This window comes from Gekko japonicus, unplaced genomic scaffold (genome assembly GCF_001447785.1).
Source record: "Gekko japonicus isolate JY-2015 unplaced genomic scaffold, Gekko_japonicus_V1.1 scaffold25, whole genome shotgun sequence".
NCBI lineage: Eukaryota > Metazoa > Chordata > Lepidosauria > Squamata > Gekkonidae > Gekko > Gekko japonicus.
In genome coordinates, this window is record NW_015171502.1 from 1598123 (window position 1) to 1613538 (window position 15416).

The 15416-nt window shown below is 51.0% G+C and overlaps 1 protein-coding gene across 1 annotated transcript in view; it reads left to right on the forward strand.

The window, feature by feature from the left end:
- The window catches only part of DCST1 (DC-STAMP domain containing 1), a 47533-nt gene that overhangs the window by 26401 nt on the left and 5716 nt on the right, over window positions 1–15416 (forward strand). The window contains exons 11-13 of the mRNA XM_015419104.1: window positions 928–1054; window positions 5720–5836; window positions 12936–13078. Of these exons, the coding sequence (XP_015274590.1) occupies window positions 928–1054; window positions 5720–5836; window positions 12936–13078 (387 nt within the window). The remainder of the gene's footprint in view (window positions 1–927; window positions 1055–5719; window positions 5837–12935; window positions 13079–15416) is intronic.

Sequence of the window (15416 nt, forward strand, 5' to 3'; positions counted from 1 at the left end):
CCCACCGCTCAGGCTCCACTGGACTGTTTTGGATTGCTAGCTATTGGGGGGGGGGGGATGCGCAGATCTGCCCTCACAGAGGAGGGAGAGCTTGTACCTAAAGGCGGGCGGGGGGGCCTCCTCTGCAACTTACCTGGCTGCTCCTTGCTCCTTGTGGCCCGACTGAGGGCTGCTGGGAGCAGGGGGCGGGGCTTGTTGCATCCGCCCGCCGCTTGAGCTCCTTGCTGCCGGAGCTCCGCTCCTGTGTGCTCCCACAGGAAATGACCCCTGGTGTTAGGGATGCCACAGAGTCCACCCTAAGAAGCAGCCCTTTGCTCCAGGGGACATGATTGCAGTCTTCAAGTGTCTGAAGGGCTGTCATGTAGAAGATGGAGCAGATGTATTCTCTCTTGCTCCGGATTGCAAGACTAGATCTAATGGGTGGAAATTACAAGGGAGTCGATACCGGCTCAATATCAGGAGAAACTTCCTAACGGTAAGAGTGGTTGAGCAGCGAAACAGAATGCCTCGGGAGGTGGTGGATGCTCCTTCACTGGACGTTTTCAAGTGGAGGCTGGACGACCATCTTCCGGGTATGTCGTAGGGTTGTCTTTCGGCTAGGCTCCTGCAGAGTGCAGGGGGTTGGGCTAGATGACCTTCTAGGTCCCTTCCAACTCTAACATTCTATGATTCTATGATCTCTGTCATCCAGAGACCAGCTGTAATTCTGGCAGACCCTAGGCCCCGCCTGGAAGTTGGGTTGCAGGTCTTTGCGGGTTGCAGGTCACCAGCCTCTCATTCTCAACAAACGGAGGGATGATTCGCATCAGGCACTCGGTGCCTCCAAGCTCTGTCCCCCAACCGCTCTGTACCACCAGCCCCTGCAGAGTCTGCCTTTTTCCCTGTTATCAGTCCCACCTCACTCTTCCCCACCCTGCCTGTTTCCAGATGTCGGAGCTGCTGGGCTGCCTGCCAACTCTGATCTTCCTGCTCCTGGCTTTCTGCCTCGACTACTTGCTGTACAACATATTCAGCGCCATCCGACACCATTCCTTTGTGGAGTACTCTTTCCGCAGTGAGTGCGCGACCCCTGGCACCGCGCCCTTCTCTCCCCCGCCCAGGAAGGGAGGCCCGCTCTCCCCCCTTCCGCACAGCCTCCGTCCCTTGAACGACAGCCAAAGATCAGGAAGGTGGGCAGGTAACTCTTTCCAAGCATTGCTCGATCTCTCCGGAACAGCGGGAAACTTCCACACGCTGCCGCGATCCCGATTTGGTTGGCACGGGCCTGATTTAACCCAGACCTGGGGTAGGGTTGCCAGTCTCCAGGTGGGTTACACAAAACGAAATAAATGGGAAACACAGCGCAAGAGCGAAATACACAAACGCACCGCCGTGTGAAAAGGCTTTGCCAAACATCCGCTCAGTAAATCAGCTCCTGTTACCCGAAGAAGTGTTTTGGCTTGTGATAAAGGCAGGGGCGTAGCCAGAAAATTTTGGTTGGTGGGGCGTGGGGAAATCTGGGGGGGGGGCACCTTGGCCGCACCTGCAGCTCCTCTTGCAGTAGCAGAAGAAGCCGCTCCGGCTCCACGGCGACCTCCAGTCCTCCTTTAGTCCTCTCTGAGAGCCAGTTTGGTGTAGTGGTTAAGTGCGCGGACTCTAATCTGGGAGAACCAGGTTTGATTCCCCACTCCTCCACTTGCAGCTGCTGGATGACCTTGGGCAAGCCGTAGTTCTGATAAGAGCTGTTCTCAAGTGCGTGGACTCTAATCTGGGAGAACCGGGTTTGATTCCCCACACCTCCACTTGCAGCTGCTGGATGACCTTGGGCAAGCCATAGTTCTGTCAGAGCTGTTCTCAAGTGCGTGGACTCTAATCTGGGAGAACCTGGTTTGAGTCCCCACTTCTCCACTTGAAGCTGCTGGATGACCTTGGGCAAGTTGTAGTTCTGCCAGAGCTGTTCTCTCAAGGACAGTTCTCTCAGAGCTCTCTCAGCCCCGTCTACCTCACAGGGTGTTGTGGGGAGGGGAAGGGAAAGGAGTTTGTAAGCCGCTCTGAGACTCCGAGTGAAGGGCGGGGTATAAATCCAATCTCTTCTTCTCTCTTCTTCTCTCGATTGGAGAGACTTGATTCTAGGCTGCTTTTCTGTGTAAGCCGGGGAGGGGGGTGGGAATCTCCAACTCTCTCTATTTTATTTTATTTTATTTTATTGCATTGCATTGCATTTTTAAAAACCGATTTATTTTTTGGCCTGGGAAAAAAGAAAAAAATAGACTGAAGCTTCCCTGAATGTGCCTGGGGTTGTTTTGGAACATCTATTTTTTTCTGAGGGGGCAGTGCTCATTTGTAGGGGGCATTGCCCCCCAATGCCCCGGTGGCTATGGGCCTGGATAAAGGCAACAGCCAAAACAAGGAATTACAGGCACTTTCCCCCATGCCAGGTTTGCCAGATCTCTAGCTGCAGAGTTGCCAAGTCTGCTGGGTATTTAGCTGCAGAGTTCCACAGAGGAGCCAAGATTGTCAGACTTCAAGGCGAGATGTATAATAGCCACTGAGCTGACCAGCAGCTTTTCCTATGAAGTTTTCATATTAATATGGTTGCTTGATGGTTGGTTGAAACATTGTACGTCCATTTGCTGAGCTGATTAGCTGCCATTTTCAAGAATTAATAAATAAAGTTTTTATATAACATACAATAAGATTTTTTTTGATGTTTGGCAAAACCTTTCTACACAGTGGTGTGTTCTGTGTCTTAATCTCCAGGTGGGCGCTGGAGTTCTACAGGAATTACACTGGACTAATGAGATCAGTTCCCTTGGAGAAAATTGCAATTTTGGATGTTGGACACTATGGTATCACTGTAGGGTTGCCAGATCCTACTGGCTACCAACAGGGAATGGGGTGGTTGGGGTTTCCAGATCCAGGTGGGGAAACTCCTGGAGATTTGGGGATGGAGCCTGGGGAGGACAGGGGACCTCAGTGGGGCACAGTGCCATGGAGGCCTCGGCCTCTCTGCCCTGCTGTTGGCCCTTTGGAGGAACTGGTTGAGGCCACTGTGTGAGGCAGGATGCTGGACTGGAGGGACCCTCACTGGTCTGACCCAGCAGGGCTCTTCTGATGTTCTTATGAGGGGAAGGCCTCGGCCTCTCTGCCCTGCTGTTGGCCCTCCGGAGGAAATGGTTGGGGCCACTGTGTGAGACAGGATGCTGGACTAGATGGACCCTCACTGGTCTGATCCAGCAGGGCTCTTCTGATGTTCTTATGAGGGGAAGGCCTCGGCCTCTCTGCCCTGCTGTTGGCCCTCCGGAGGAAATGGTTGGGGCCACTGTGTGAGACAGGATGCTGGACTAGATGGACCCTCACTGGTCTGATCCAGCAGGGCTCTTCTGATGTTCTTATGAGGGGAAGGCCTCGGCCTCTCTGCCCTGCTGTTGGCCCTCCGGAGGAAATGGTTGGGGCCACTGTGTGAGACAGGATGCTGGACTAGATGGACCCTCACTGGTCTGATCCAGCAGGGCTCTTCTGATGTTCTTATGAGGGGAAGGCCTCGGCCTCTCTGCCCTGCTGTTGGCCCTCCGGAGGAAATGGTTGGGGCCACTGTGTGAGACAGGATGCTGGACTAGATGGACCCTCACTGGTCTGATCCAGCAGGGCTCTTCTGATGTTCTTATGAGGGGAAGGCCTCGGCCTCTCTGCCCTGCTGTTGGCCCTCCGGAGGAAATGGTTGGGGCCACTGTGTGAGACAGGATGCTGGACTAGATGGACCCTCACTGGTCTGATCCAGCAGGGCTCTTCTGATGTTCTTATGAGGGGAAGGCCTCGGCCTCTCTGCCCTGCTGTTGGCCCTCCGGAGGAAATGGTTGGGGCCACTGTGTGAGACAGGATGCTGGACTAGAGGGACCCTCACTGGTCTGACCCAGCAGGGGCTCTTCTGATGTTCTTCTGAGGGGAAGGCCTCGGCCTCTCTAGCCTGTTGCTGGTTCCCCAGAGGAACTGGTTGAGGCCACTGTGTGAGGCAGGATGCTGGGCTAGATGGACCCTCACTGGTCTGACCCAGCAGGGCTCTTCTGATGTTCTTATGAGGGGAAGGCCTCGGCCTCTCTGCCCTGTTGTTGGCTCTCAAGAGGAACTGGTTTAGGCCGCTGTGTGAGGCAGGATGCTGGACTAGATGGACCCTTACTGGTCTGATCCAGCAGGGCTCTTCTGATGTTCTTATGAGGGGAAGGCCTCGGCCTCTCTGCCCTGTTGTTGGCCCTCCAGAGGAACTGGTTGAGGCCACTGTGTGAGGCAGGATGCTGGGCTAGATGGACCCTCACTGGTCTGACCCAGCAGGGCTCTTCTGATGTTCTTATGAGGGGAAGGCCTCGGCCTCTCTGCCCTGTTGTTGGCCCTCCAGAGGAACTGGTTGAGGCCACTGTGTGAGGCAGGATGCTGGGCTAGATGGAACTGGTTGAAGACCACTGGGTGAGACAGGATGCTGGACTAGATGGACCCTCACTGGTAGGGCTGCCAAGTGGGGGCGGGTGGCGGGTAAACCCTCGCTTCGGAGGCCCGATTCATGGTGTTCGTAGCCCAGCTTTCTCACGGGGACTCAAGGTGGATTACGCGGAGTGAGTCAGTACAATCTACACAGCAGGACATTCAACAACCAATGCGTTAGGATTACTGAAATCTGGAACCACCAGTAAGAACTAAAGCAAAGCATAAGGCTTCACACAACACATTAAGCAGTTCAGAAATGACGTGCTAGGAACAATGCTCCCTCTAAGCATTGAGTCTTGTGAGCAAAAATTCTGTTTTGTGAGCTACTGGCATTAAAGTTGTGAGCAAGCGATTTGGCCACTGCATAAATTAGTCTGGAGGCCATCCTTCCTAAGCGAAGACAAATATGTGTGAGCTGGAGGCTAAAAAACTGTGAGCTGGCTCACACTAACTCTGCTTAGAGGGAACACTGGCTCGGAATGGATCCTACTTACAATAAGCTATACGCGAGGGTTGCTAGCCAGGTCCCTCCTGGCCCCCGGCAGGGGATGGGGGGTAAGGTTGCCAGATCCAGGTAGGGTGACTCCTGGAGATTTGGGGGTGGAGCCCGGGGAATACAGGGACCTCAGTGGGATACAGTGCCACAGAGTCCACCCCCCCCCCCCAAGCATCCATTTTCTCCAAGGGTCCTAATCTCTGTAGTCCGGAGATAAGAAGAAGAAGAAGAAGAAGAGAAGAGATTGGATTTATTCCCCGCCCTTCACTACCCAAGGGAGTCTCAGAGCGGCTTACAAACTCCTTTTCCCTTCCCCTCCCCACAACAGACACCCTGCGAGGTAGGCGGTGGGGCTGAGAGAGCTCTTGACGGAAACTGCTCTTTTTCAAGGACAGCTCTTATCAGAACTACGGCTTCCCCAAGGTCATCCAGCCAGGTGCAAGTGGAGGAGGTGGGGAATCAAACCCGGCTCTCCCAGATTAGAGTCCGCGCACTTAACCACTACACCAAACTGGCAAAGATGTAATTCCAGGTCTCCGGGTCCCACCTGGAGGCTGGCATCCCTACTATGCACAGCAGTACAGCCCACAAGTCCTTCAACATTTGTCCAAGTAAGGTTGTGAACCGTTTTGTAAAGGGGAACTCTGTGGCCTGTGCGGAAAGCCCCTGTGGAATAATTCAGTTGAGCCCTGTGGACGATGTGAGGAAGGGTTTTTTTTGGGGGGGGGGGTTTCTTGCCTGTGACGACCCCCATCCTTTCTGCAGGCAGCCACCACTTGGAAGTGAACATCGGCGGGGACACGATGATGGCGCGACTCCTCCGTAGCACCATCGGGGCCCTGAATACTTCCTCGGAGATGGCGATGGAGGCCACCAACGTGCGTAAGTGTGGGCAGGGGCGGGCCAGGAGGCGGCTCCCCGAAGGATGGACCCTGCAACCATGAGGGAATGTTTTTCTCTACACTGCTCCAGCCCTCGTGGAACTGGGGGAACTGAGGGTCAGAAGTAAGGTCCCTGAGGCTGGCTGGGGAAATTTCTGGAGGTTTGGGGGTGGAGCCTAGGGAGGGAAGGGGAGGGGACTCAACAGGATATAATGGAGAAGAAGAAGAGATTGGATTTACACCCCGCACTTCACTAGCCAAAGGAGTCTCAGAGCGGATTACAAACTCCTTTCCCTTCTCCCCCCCACAACAGACACCCTGTGAGGCGGGTGGGGCTGAGAGAGCTCTTTCGAGGACTGCTCCTGAGAGAACAGCTCTGAGAGAACCTGTGACTGTCCACCGGTTCTCCCAGATTAGAGTCCGCACTCCTAACCACTACACCACATAAGAACATAAGAGGCGCCAATGTTGGATCAGGCCAAAGGCCCATCCAGTCCAACACTCTGTGTCACACAGTGGCCAGAAATACCAGTGCCATCAGGAGGTCCAGCAGTGGGGCCAGGACATTAGAAGCCCTCCCACTGTTGACCCCCCCCAAGGGGCATTAGACGCCCCCCCCCTGGTGACCCCCCCCCCAAGCACCAAGAAGACAGAGCATCACTTGCCCCAGAGCCCCTAGCTATACCTTGTGGCTAATAGCCACTGATGGACCTCTGCTCCATATGCTTATCTAATTCCCTTTTGAAGCCGTCCATGCTTGTAGCACCCACCACTTCCTGTGGCAGTGAATTCCATGTGTTAATCACTCTTTGGGTGAAGAAGTACTTCCTTTTATCCGTTCTAACCCGACCGCTCTGCAGTTTCATGGAGTGCCCACGAGTTCTTGTATTGTGAGAAAGGGAGAAAAGTACCTCTTTCTTTACCTGCTCTTTCCCATGCATAATCTTATAAACCTCGATCATGTCACCCCTCAGTCGTCTTTTCTCCAAGCTAAAGAGCCCTAAGCGCTTTAACCTTTCCTCATAGGGAAAGTGTTCCAACCCTTTTATCATTCGAGTTGCCCTTTTCTGCACTTTTTCCAAAGCTATAATATCCTTTTTAAGGTGTGGTGACCAGAACTGCACACAGTATTCCAAATGAGGTCTCACCATTGATTTATATAGGGGCATTATTATATTGGCTGATCTGTTTTCAATACCCTTCCTAATAATCCCCAGCATAGCATTGGCCTTCTTTATTGCAGTCACACACTGTCTCGACATTTTCAGTGAGTTATCCACTACAACTCCAAGATCTCTCTCTTGCTCAGTCTCTGCCAGTTCAGACCCCATCAATGTGTATTTATATTTAGGATTTTTGGCTCCAATGTGCATCACCTTGCACTTGGCCACATTGAACCCCATTTGCCATGTTGACGCCCACTCGCCCATCCTTGACAGATCCCCTTGGAGTGCCTCACAATCCTCACTGGTTTTCACCACCCTGAACAACTTTGTATCATCCGCAAATTTAGCCACTTCACTGCTTACTCCCATCTCCAAATCATTAATGAACAAGTTAAAAAGCAGTGGACCAAGTACTGATCCCTGCGGTACCCCACTGCTTACCACCCTCCACTGAGAAAATTGCCCACCTACACTCACTCTCTGTTTTCTATGAACTAGCCAGTTTTTGATCCATAAAAGGACTTGTCCTTCTATCCCATGATTTTTGAGCTTACTTAGGAGCCTTTGATGAGGAACTTTATCAAAAGCTTTCTGGAAGTCAAGGTAAATAATATCTATTGGATCCCCCTTGTCCACATGTTTGTTCACCCCCTCAAAGAACACTAACAGGTTAGTGAGACAAGATCTTCCCTTACAGAAACCGTGCTGAGTCTGCCTCAATAGGTTTTGTTCATCTATGTGCCTACTAATTCTTTCCTTAATAATGGTTTCCACCAATTTACCCGGTATCGACGTCAGACTGACTGGCCTGTAATTTCCCGGATCTCCTCTGGAACCCTTTTTAAAGATGGGAGTGACATTAGCTACCTTCCAATCCTCAGGAATGGAGGCAGATTTTAAGGAAAGATTACATATCTTTGTCAGGAGATCTACAAGTTCACATTTGAGTTCTTTCAGAACTCTCGGATGTATGCCATCTGGGCCTGGTGATTTTTCAGTTTTTAAGTTGTCTATCAGTTTTAGGACCTCCTCTCTCATCACCTCAATCTGACTCAGGTCTTCCAACACCCCTCCTGAAATCAGTGGTTCTGGAGTGGGCAAGCACTTCTCATCTTCCACAGTGAAGACGGAGGCAAAAAATGCATTTAGCTTCTCAGCCATTTCCCTATCATCCTTCAATACTCCTTTTACCCCTTGGTCGTCCAAGGGCCCCACTGCCTCCCTGGCTGGTTTCCTGTTTCTAATGTATTTGAAGAAAGTTTTATTGTTGGTTTTTACGTTTTTTGCTATATGCTCCTCATATTCCCTTTTTGCCTGCCTGACCTCAGACTTGCATTTTATTTGCCATAGCCTGTGTTCCGTTTTATCAGCCTCACTGTGACTAGCTTTCCACTGCTTAAAGGAATTCTTTTTACTTTTTACAGCCTCCATTACTCTGTTTGTTAACCATGCAGGCTTTTTCCTATACCTGTTTGTGCCTTTCCTAACCTGCGGAATATATATTTTTTGAGCTTCTAGGATCGTAGTTTTAAATAGATCCCAAGCTTCCCCAATTGTTTTGACCCTTTCTACTTTTCCTTTCAGTTTCCTCCCCACGTGTCCCCTCATATCAGAGAAATTACCCCTTTTAAAGTTAAAAATGGTTGTGTGAGTCTTTTTGGCCAATTCTCTATTTGTACAAATGATGAACTCAACAACATTATGATCACTGTTTCCAAGCGGTGCAATCACTTTTACATCTCTCACCAGGTCTTGAGTGTTACTTAGGACCAAATCAAGGATCGCCTCTCCCCTGGTAGGTTCCGTGACCATCTGCTCCATAGCACAGTCATTTAGAGTGTCTAGAAACTCAATCTCTTTTTCCCGACTAGAACACATATTGACCCAATCAATGTGTGGGTAGTTAAAATCACCTATTATTACACAGTGTTTTTGTCTAGTTGCTATCTTTAAGGCATTCATCATTTTATAATCCTCCTCTATCTTTTGATCTGGTGGGCGATAACAAACTCCCAGTGTTAAGTTTCCTTTTGGCCCCCCTATTTCAACCCATAGAACTTCCAGAAGCGAATCCAATTCACTTAGCCTCTCAATCTTTCTAGACTTTATACCCTCTCTGACATACAGAGCTACCCCACCTCCAACCCTTCCCCCCCTATCCTTCCGATATAATATATAACCGGGAATCACTGTGTCCCACTGATTTTCCTCATCCCACCAAGTTTCAGAAATACCCACAATGTCTATTTTTCCCTCCGACACCAAGCACTCCAACTCCCCGATTTTACCTCGGACACTTCTAGCATTTGTATAGAAACAGCTGTAATTTCCCTTACAAGTTAAGCCTGCATCCTTCCTCTTGCTATCTCGAGTCGTTGTCCGGCAGTCCATGTCACCAGCCATGGCCTCTGTGGACAATTTCAATCCACCTCCCTGTAGAAAAGCAACCGGTACCCCCTCACCTCTCTCAGATGAGCCAACCCGAACCAGAGACTTTTCATCTCCTGTCGGCTTTCCCCCAATATTCAGTTTAAAAGCTGCTCTGCCACCTTTTTGATTTTAAGTGCCAGCAGCCTGGTTCCTTCTCGGGACAAGTGGAGACCGTCTCGCCTGTACAGCTCCCTCTTGTTCCAAAAAGTATCCCAGTGCCTAACAAACCTGAACCCTTCCCCCCTACACCATCGTCTCATCCACGCATTGAGACTCCTGATCTCTGCCTGTCTCTCCGGCCCTGCGCGTGGAACAGGTAACACTTCTGAGAAGGCTACCTTGGAGGTCCTGGACCTAAGTTTCCTGCCCAGCAGCCTAAATTTCTCCTCCAGGACCTCACGACTGCATTTCCCCACATCGTTGGTGCCGACATGCACCACGACCACTGGCTCCTCCCCAGCACTATCTACCAGCCTATCTAAAACACGCGTAATGTCCGCTACCTTCGCACCAGGCAGGCAAGTCACCATACGGTCAGTACGCGGGTTCGCCACCCAGCTGTCTACCTGCCTAAGGATCGAATCACCCACTACCAAGAGCCCCCCTCCCACCCTGCTCAGGGATGGTTCCTTGGTGCAAAAGGAGAGCCGCTCACCAGCTGGGGAAGAGGTCCCTTCTGAGGGCACATTCCCCTTATCCTCAGCATGGTGCCCTGTTTCCCCTAGACCCTCATGCTCCCTGACAGCAGCGGGGCTGCCAGATCCAGAGTGGGACGAAGCTAACAAGTCCCCGAGAGTCTTTTCTGTGTGCCTAGCTGACTGTCTCTGCTTCTCCAGGTCAGCCACCTTGGCCTCAAGGGAGCACACACGTTCCCTGAGAACCAGGAGCTCCTTGCACCGAGGACACACCCAAGACTTCTGCCCAGTGGGCAGATAGTCATACATGTGACACTCCGTGCAAAACACTGGATAGCCCCCAACCCCCTGCTGGCATTCTGGCTTCATAATTCTTTTAAAATAAATAAATATAATCCCCCTTTTAAACCCTTGGTATTTATGTGGGTTTTGTTATCAAGTCAAATTATTTTACGGGAAAGACAAAGAGCCTAGGGCCTTGTCTTTCTGGCTCTTTTTGGGCTTCTTACAGCGCCCCTAGTCTAAGAGTCCCTAGGCTAAGAGCCACAGGCAAAGAGCCCTTTAGCTCACCCTTCGGCTCGTGCCAGAGGCTCGTGCCTCTGCCAAGGTGCTTCCTTAAATAGAGGCCTCCCCCAGCAGAGGTCAGGCAGCAGCTATTCAAATTCAAATTCACCCAGGCACTCAATCACAGGCAAAACAATGCCCCTTCCACTTCCTCTCAATTACAGGCAATCCCAGTCAAACAATGCCCGTTCCTCTCCCACACTCAATCAGCCAGGACTCTGCAAGAACTCTAAGTGCTTCCACACACTGCTAAACACAGTTTTCCCACAAAATATCCTTAGCTGAATTCTCTCAGCTGAAAGCAAGTAAAAGAAACCCACTCACCTCTCTCACAGCTCTCTCTCCTGCTCCTGCTCAGAGCTCAGCTGGTCTCCTCTGCCTCTGGCAAGGTGCTTCCTTAAATAGAGGCCTCCCCCAGCAGAGGTCAGGCAGCAGCTATTCAAATTCAAATTCACCCAGGCACTCAATCACAGGCAAAACAATGCCCCTTCCACTTCCTCTCAATTACAGGCAATCCCAGTCAAACAATGCCCGTTCCTCTCCCACACTCAATCAGACACTGTTTGCCCAAAGCCAGAGCACTCCCCCAGAGCCTCTTTCTAGATCTCGTTGTATTTATTTCCACAACGGGCTTTACTGCTAGTAATCTTATAAACCTCAATAATGTCACCCCTCAGCCGTCGTTTCTCCAAGCTAAAGAGCCCTAAGCGCTTTAACCTTTCCTCATAGGGAAAGTGTTCCAACCCTTTTATCATTCGAGTTGCCCTTTTCTGCACTTTTTCCAAAGCTATAATATCCTTTTTAAGGTGTGGTGACCAGAACTGCACACAGTATTCCAAATGAGGTCGCACCATTGATGAGAGAGAGAGAGAGAGGGAGAGAGAGGGAGAGAGAGGGAGAGAGGTTGGCAGTTGTCCCTATCGCTATCTATCTCTCATCTTTACTGTCTAGAATGGAGTTCCCTAAACAAATAATTCTTATTAGCTTGAAACTGACAAGTGCCTCTGTGTAACTCTCTGACTGGCTCGCATGCGCAGAACAACAAAATGCTCTGCTGCGTTTAGCCTTTAGTGCACCCTTCTACAATAGATTACAGATTATTGGCTTACCATACCAGTGAATAGATCAAGATGGGTCACTGTGTTAGTCTGTCTGTAGCTGTAGAAAAGAGCAAGAGTCCAGGAGCACCTTAAAAACTAACCAAATATGTGGCAGGGGAGGAGCTTTCGTGAGTCACGCCCAGGGCTTTTTTTGTAGAAAAAGCCCAGCAGGAACTCACTAGCATAATAGGCCACACCCAACAAGCAGACACTCATTAGCATATTAGACCACACCCTTGACAGCACAGCATATTAGCATATTAGGCCACACCCCCATGTTACCAGAAGTGTGGTCATCCAGCCATACCCACCTTTTGCTTCTTATTCTCTTTACCTTGTTTGTTGTCAAAACCCAGGGCCTTTTTTTGTAGCAGGAACTCCTTTGCATGTTAGGCCACACACCCCTAATGTAGCCAATCCTAATACGTTTCTGCTGTTGGGTGCTAATGAGTTCCTGCTGGGTGTGGCCAACTCAGGAGCCAGCCGGAACTCCGTTCCTGTGCGTTCCTGCCCCCAAATAGCCCTGGTCACGCCTCACTTCTTCACATACCAGTGAATCTATCAATCAACCGCTAGGTAAACCTAGGCCATCGCTTCGGGCACCAGACTTCAAGGGGTGCCAAAAAGTGAGAGGAGGTCTTCTTCTGCTGGTTTGAAGGGAAGCTTGGTATGAACTGGCTTCTAGACCCTCCAGATCTTAGTTGACTTTGGTCCTCCATAGCAGCTACGACGGCTCATGGAGGCCTTCCGAAGAGCTTGTTTTTCATTTTGAAGGGCCAGTAAGCAAAACATTTCTTCTAGACTCCTCGCTTTTCTCTCTTTCGAAGGGGGACTGCCAAACACGGTTGGCAGCTCCAGGTTAGGAAATACCAGATTTTTTGGGGGGTGGAGCCTAGGGAGGGCGGGGTTTGGGAAAGGGAGGGGCCTCAGTGGGCCATAAAGCCATACAGCCCACCCTCCAAAGCAGCCATTCCCCTCCCCCAGGGGAACTGATTTCTGTTGACTGCAGATCAGCTGTGATTCTGGGAGATATCCAGGCCCCACCTGGAGATTGGCAAGCCCTAGTGCCAAAGTCGTAGTTTGCCTGGGGTGCCAAAAAAAACCCTTAGACTGGTTCTGGCCACAGCCTGGCCGCTTTCATTTCCACCTCGAACGCTGGGACCCCCAGCCCACCGCCTGCCTCTCTTCCCATCTGTCTTCCGCAGAGTGTTTGCCCGAACCTCGAGGGATGTCCCGAGTACAGTACCAGGCCTGTAGCATCCCGATGGTTGCCTTGTTCCTGCTGTGTATCACCCAGGTGTACGTCTACCGCCTCCGGAGGGTCATCGCCACCTTCTATTTCCCCAAGGTCAGGATGCCAGGCCCACAAGCAGACCCCATCAGGGCTTCCCTGATTACTGTGGGTATCGCCAAAGTGGGTCAGTGTAATGTATTCAATAAGCTGCCATTGCAATACATGAATCATCTAACTGAAGTACAATGTTAAGCTTCGTCCTGGGCTAGGATCCAAATCCATCCAATCGCATTGGTAGCCCCGGAAGAACCAACCAATCACTTGTCAGCAAGCTCCCTGAGCGGGAATGTCCGTGATTGGTCCTTATGCATACAACCTTATTGGTTGGTAAATGTACAGTAGGCGTGGCTACATTAGTCGGGAGAGTTTAAAAGCAGGACAGCTGCAATGTAAAAGCTGTTCTGGCTATCAGATGTTGATCCGTGTTGGAGTTGTGTTCGAGTTGTTGAATAAAGCTAAATCTTTGCTGAATCACTCTCCGACTACTTTGTTAAGCGAGCGACTTAACAGTCAGCCTCTGCTTCTGGGTCAGGCCTTTCTATTTCAGTGTCTATTAGTCACAAGGGATAAAGGGAACACTGTCTGGGGCGGTGATGCTCTGTATTCTAGGGGCTTGGGGGGGCAACAGTGGGAGGGCAGCTGGAGTTCTGGCCCCGCCGGTGGACCTCCTGACGGCACCTGGGTTTGGGCCACTGTGTGGCATAGAGTGTTGGACTGGATGGGCCACTGGCCTGATCCAGCATGGCTTCTCTTATGTTCTTAAGAGCAGAGGTCCATGAGTGGCTGTTAGCCACAAGGTGTAGATGGTACACTCTGTCTGGGGCAGTGATGCTCTGTGTTCTTGGTGCTTGGGGGAGGCAACAGTGGGAGGGCTTCTGGAGTTCTGGCTCTGCTGGTGGACCTCCTGGTGGCACCTGGGTTTTGGCCACTGTGTGACACAGAGCGTCGGATTGGATGGGCCATTGGCCTGATCCAACATGGTTCCCCTTACGTTCTCTTATGTTCTTTTCCCCTGAAGAGTTTCTCAAGTGTGTAACACGTAGAGAAAAACAAATAGAGAGAACTTTCCCTTCATTTCCCATAATCTGAAACCTCGGGCCGTCCGGTTAAATGGATGGGTACTTGGTTTCAGGAGAGATGCTAGGAGGTATTTCTCATTGCAGGGTTTTTAATGGCAGTCATCTTTTAAAGGGGGGGGGAGATTTGGAGTTTGCTATTTTATTTTTGGTTTTCACTGAAAATATCTAAACTATTATTGTAAGCCTCCGTGAACCACAAGAAAAAGACAGGATATCAATATTTTATTAAATAAAGAAATAAAACTGTTAACTTTTGGGACTCCCTGACACATGAGAGAGCCAGCATGGCATAGTAGTTAAAGTGTCGGACTAGGATCTGGGAGACCCAGGTTCAAAAAACCCCTCTGCCATGGAAGCTCGCTGGGGGACCTTGGGCCAGTCACACTCACTCTCAGCCTCACCTACCTCGCAGGGTTGTTGTGAGGATAAAGTGGAGGCGAGGAGAACGATGCAAGCTGCTTTGGGTTCCCGTCGGGGAGAAAAGTGGGGTATAAATGAAGAAAAACGGTCAGTAAATTAAGTTTCAGAGGCCACTGGCTCATCCCCTTCTACAAACACAAAAGAATGAAGGGGAAGAACCATCCACTGCTCAAATGAGAAGGACCACTTGAAGAGATGCTATTTTGAAATGCCCCCAATTCAGTTAAAACCCCTTGCATGCAGAAATCTAGCATATCAGGGAGAAAGGTGCCAGTACTCTATTTCCAGGGTTCGGTTTCTTTTTGATTTACAATGGGGAGGGCGTGTTGTGGCAGGGGAGGCGCTTTCTGAAGAAGTGAGCAGTGACTCACGGAAGCTCACCCCCTGCCACAAATTTGGTCAGTCTTTAAGGTGCTACTGGACTCTTGCTCTTTTGTACAACTTATAGTGACCCCATAGGGTTTTCAAGGAAAGAGCTGAACAGTGGTGGTTTGCCATTGCCCATCTCTGTCTAGAAACTTCGGACTTCCTCGGCAGCCACCCATCCAAGGTCTAACCAGGGCCGACCCTGCTTAGCTTCTGAGGTCTGATGAGATCAGGCTAGCCAAAACACAGTCCATGGAAAGGGTCAGCCCCAGAGGTCATTTCGGGGGGGATCGCAGTTCCCCCGGGTGAGATACGGGGGCGGGGCACATGACGAAGCCCCGCCCCCTGCTTCCGGTCGCCCCGCTTCCGGCCCTCATTCAGCCAGGAGGAGGCAGGAGAAGAGGGAGGGTAAGTTGCTTCCTCCCTGCCTCTCCCCACCCCTGCCTGCCTGGGGCCAGGGAGAGCCTTCGCGGGGCTTCCTTGCACTCCCACCGGCCTTGCAGGTCCACCACCGGGCCCCTCATGGG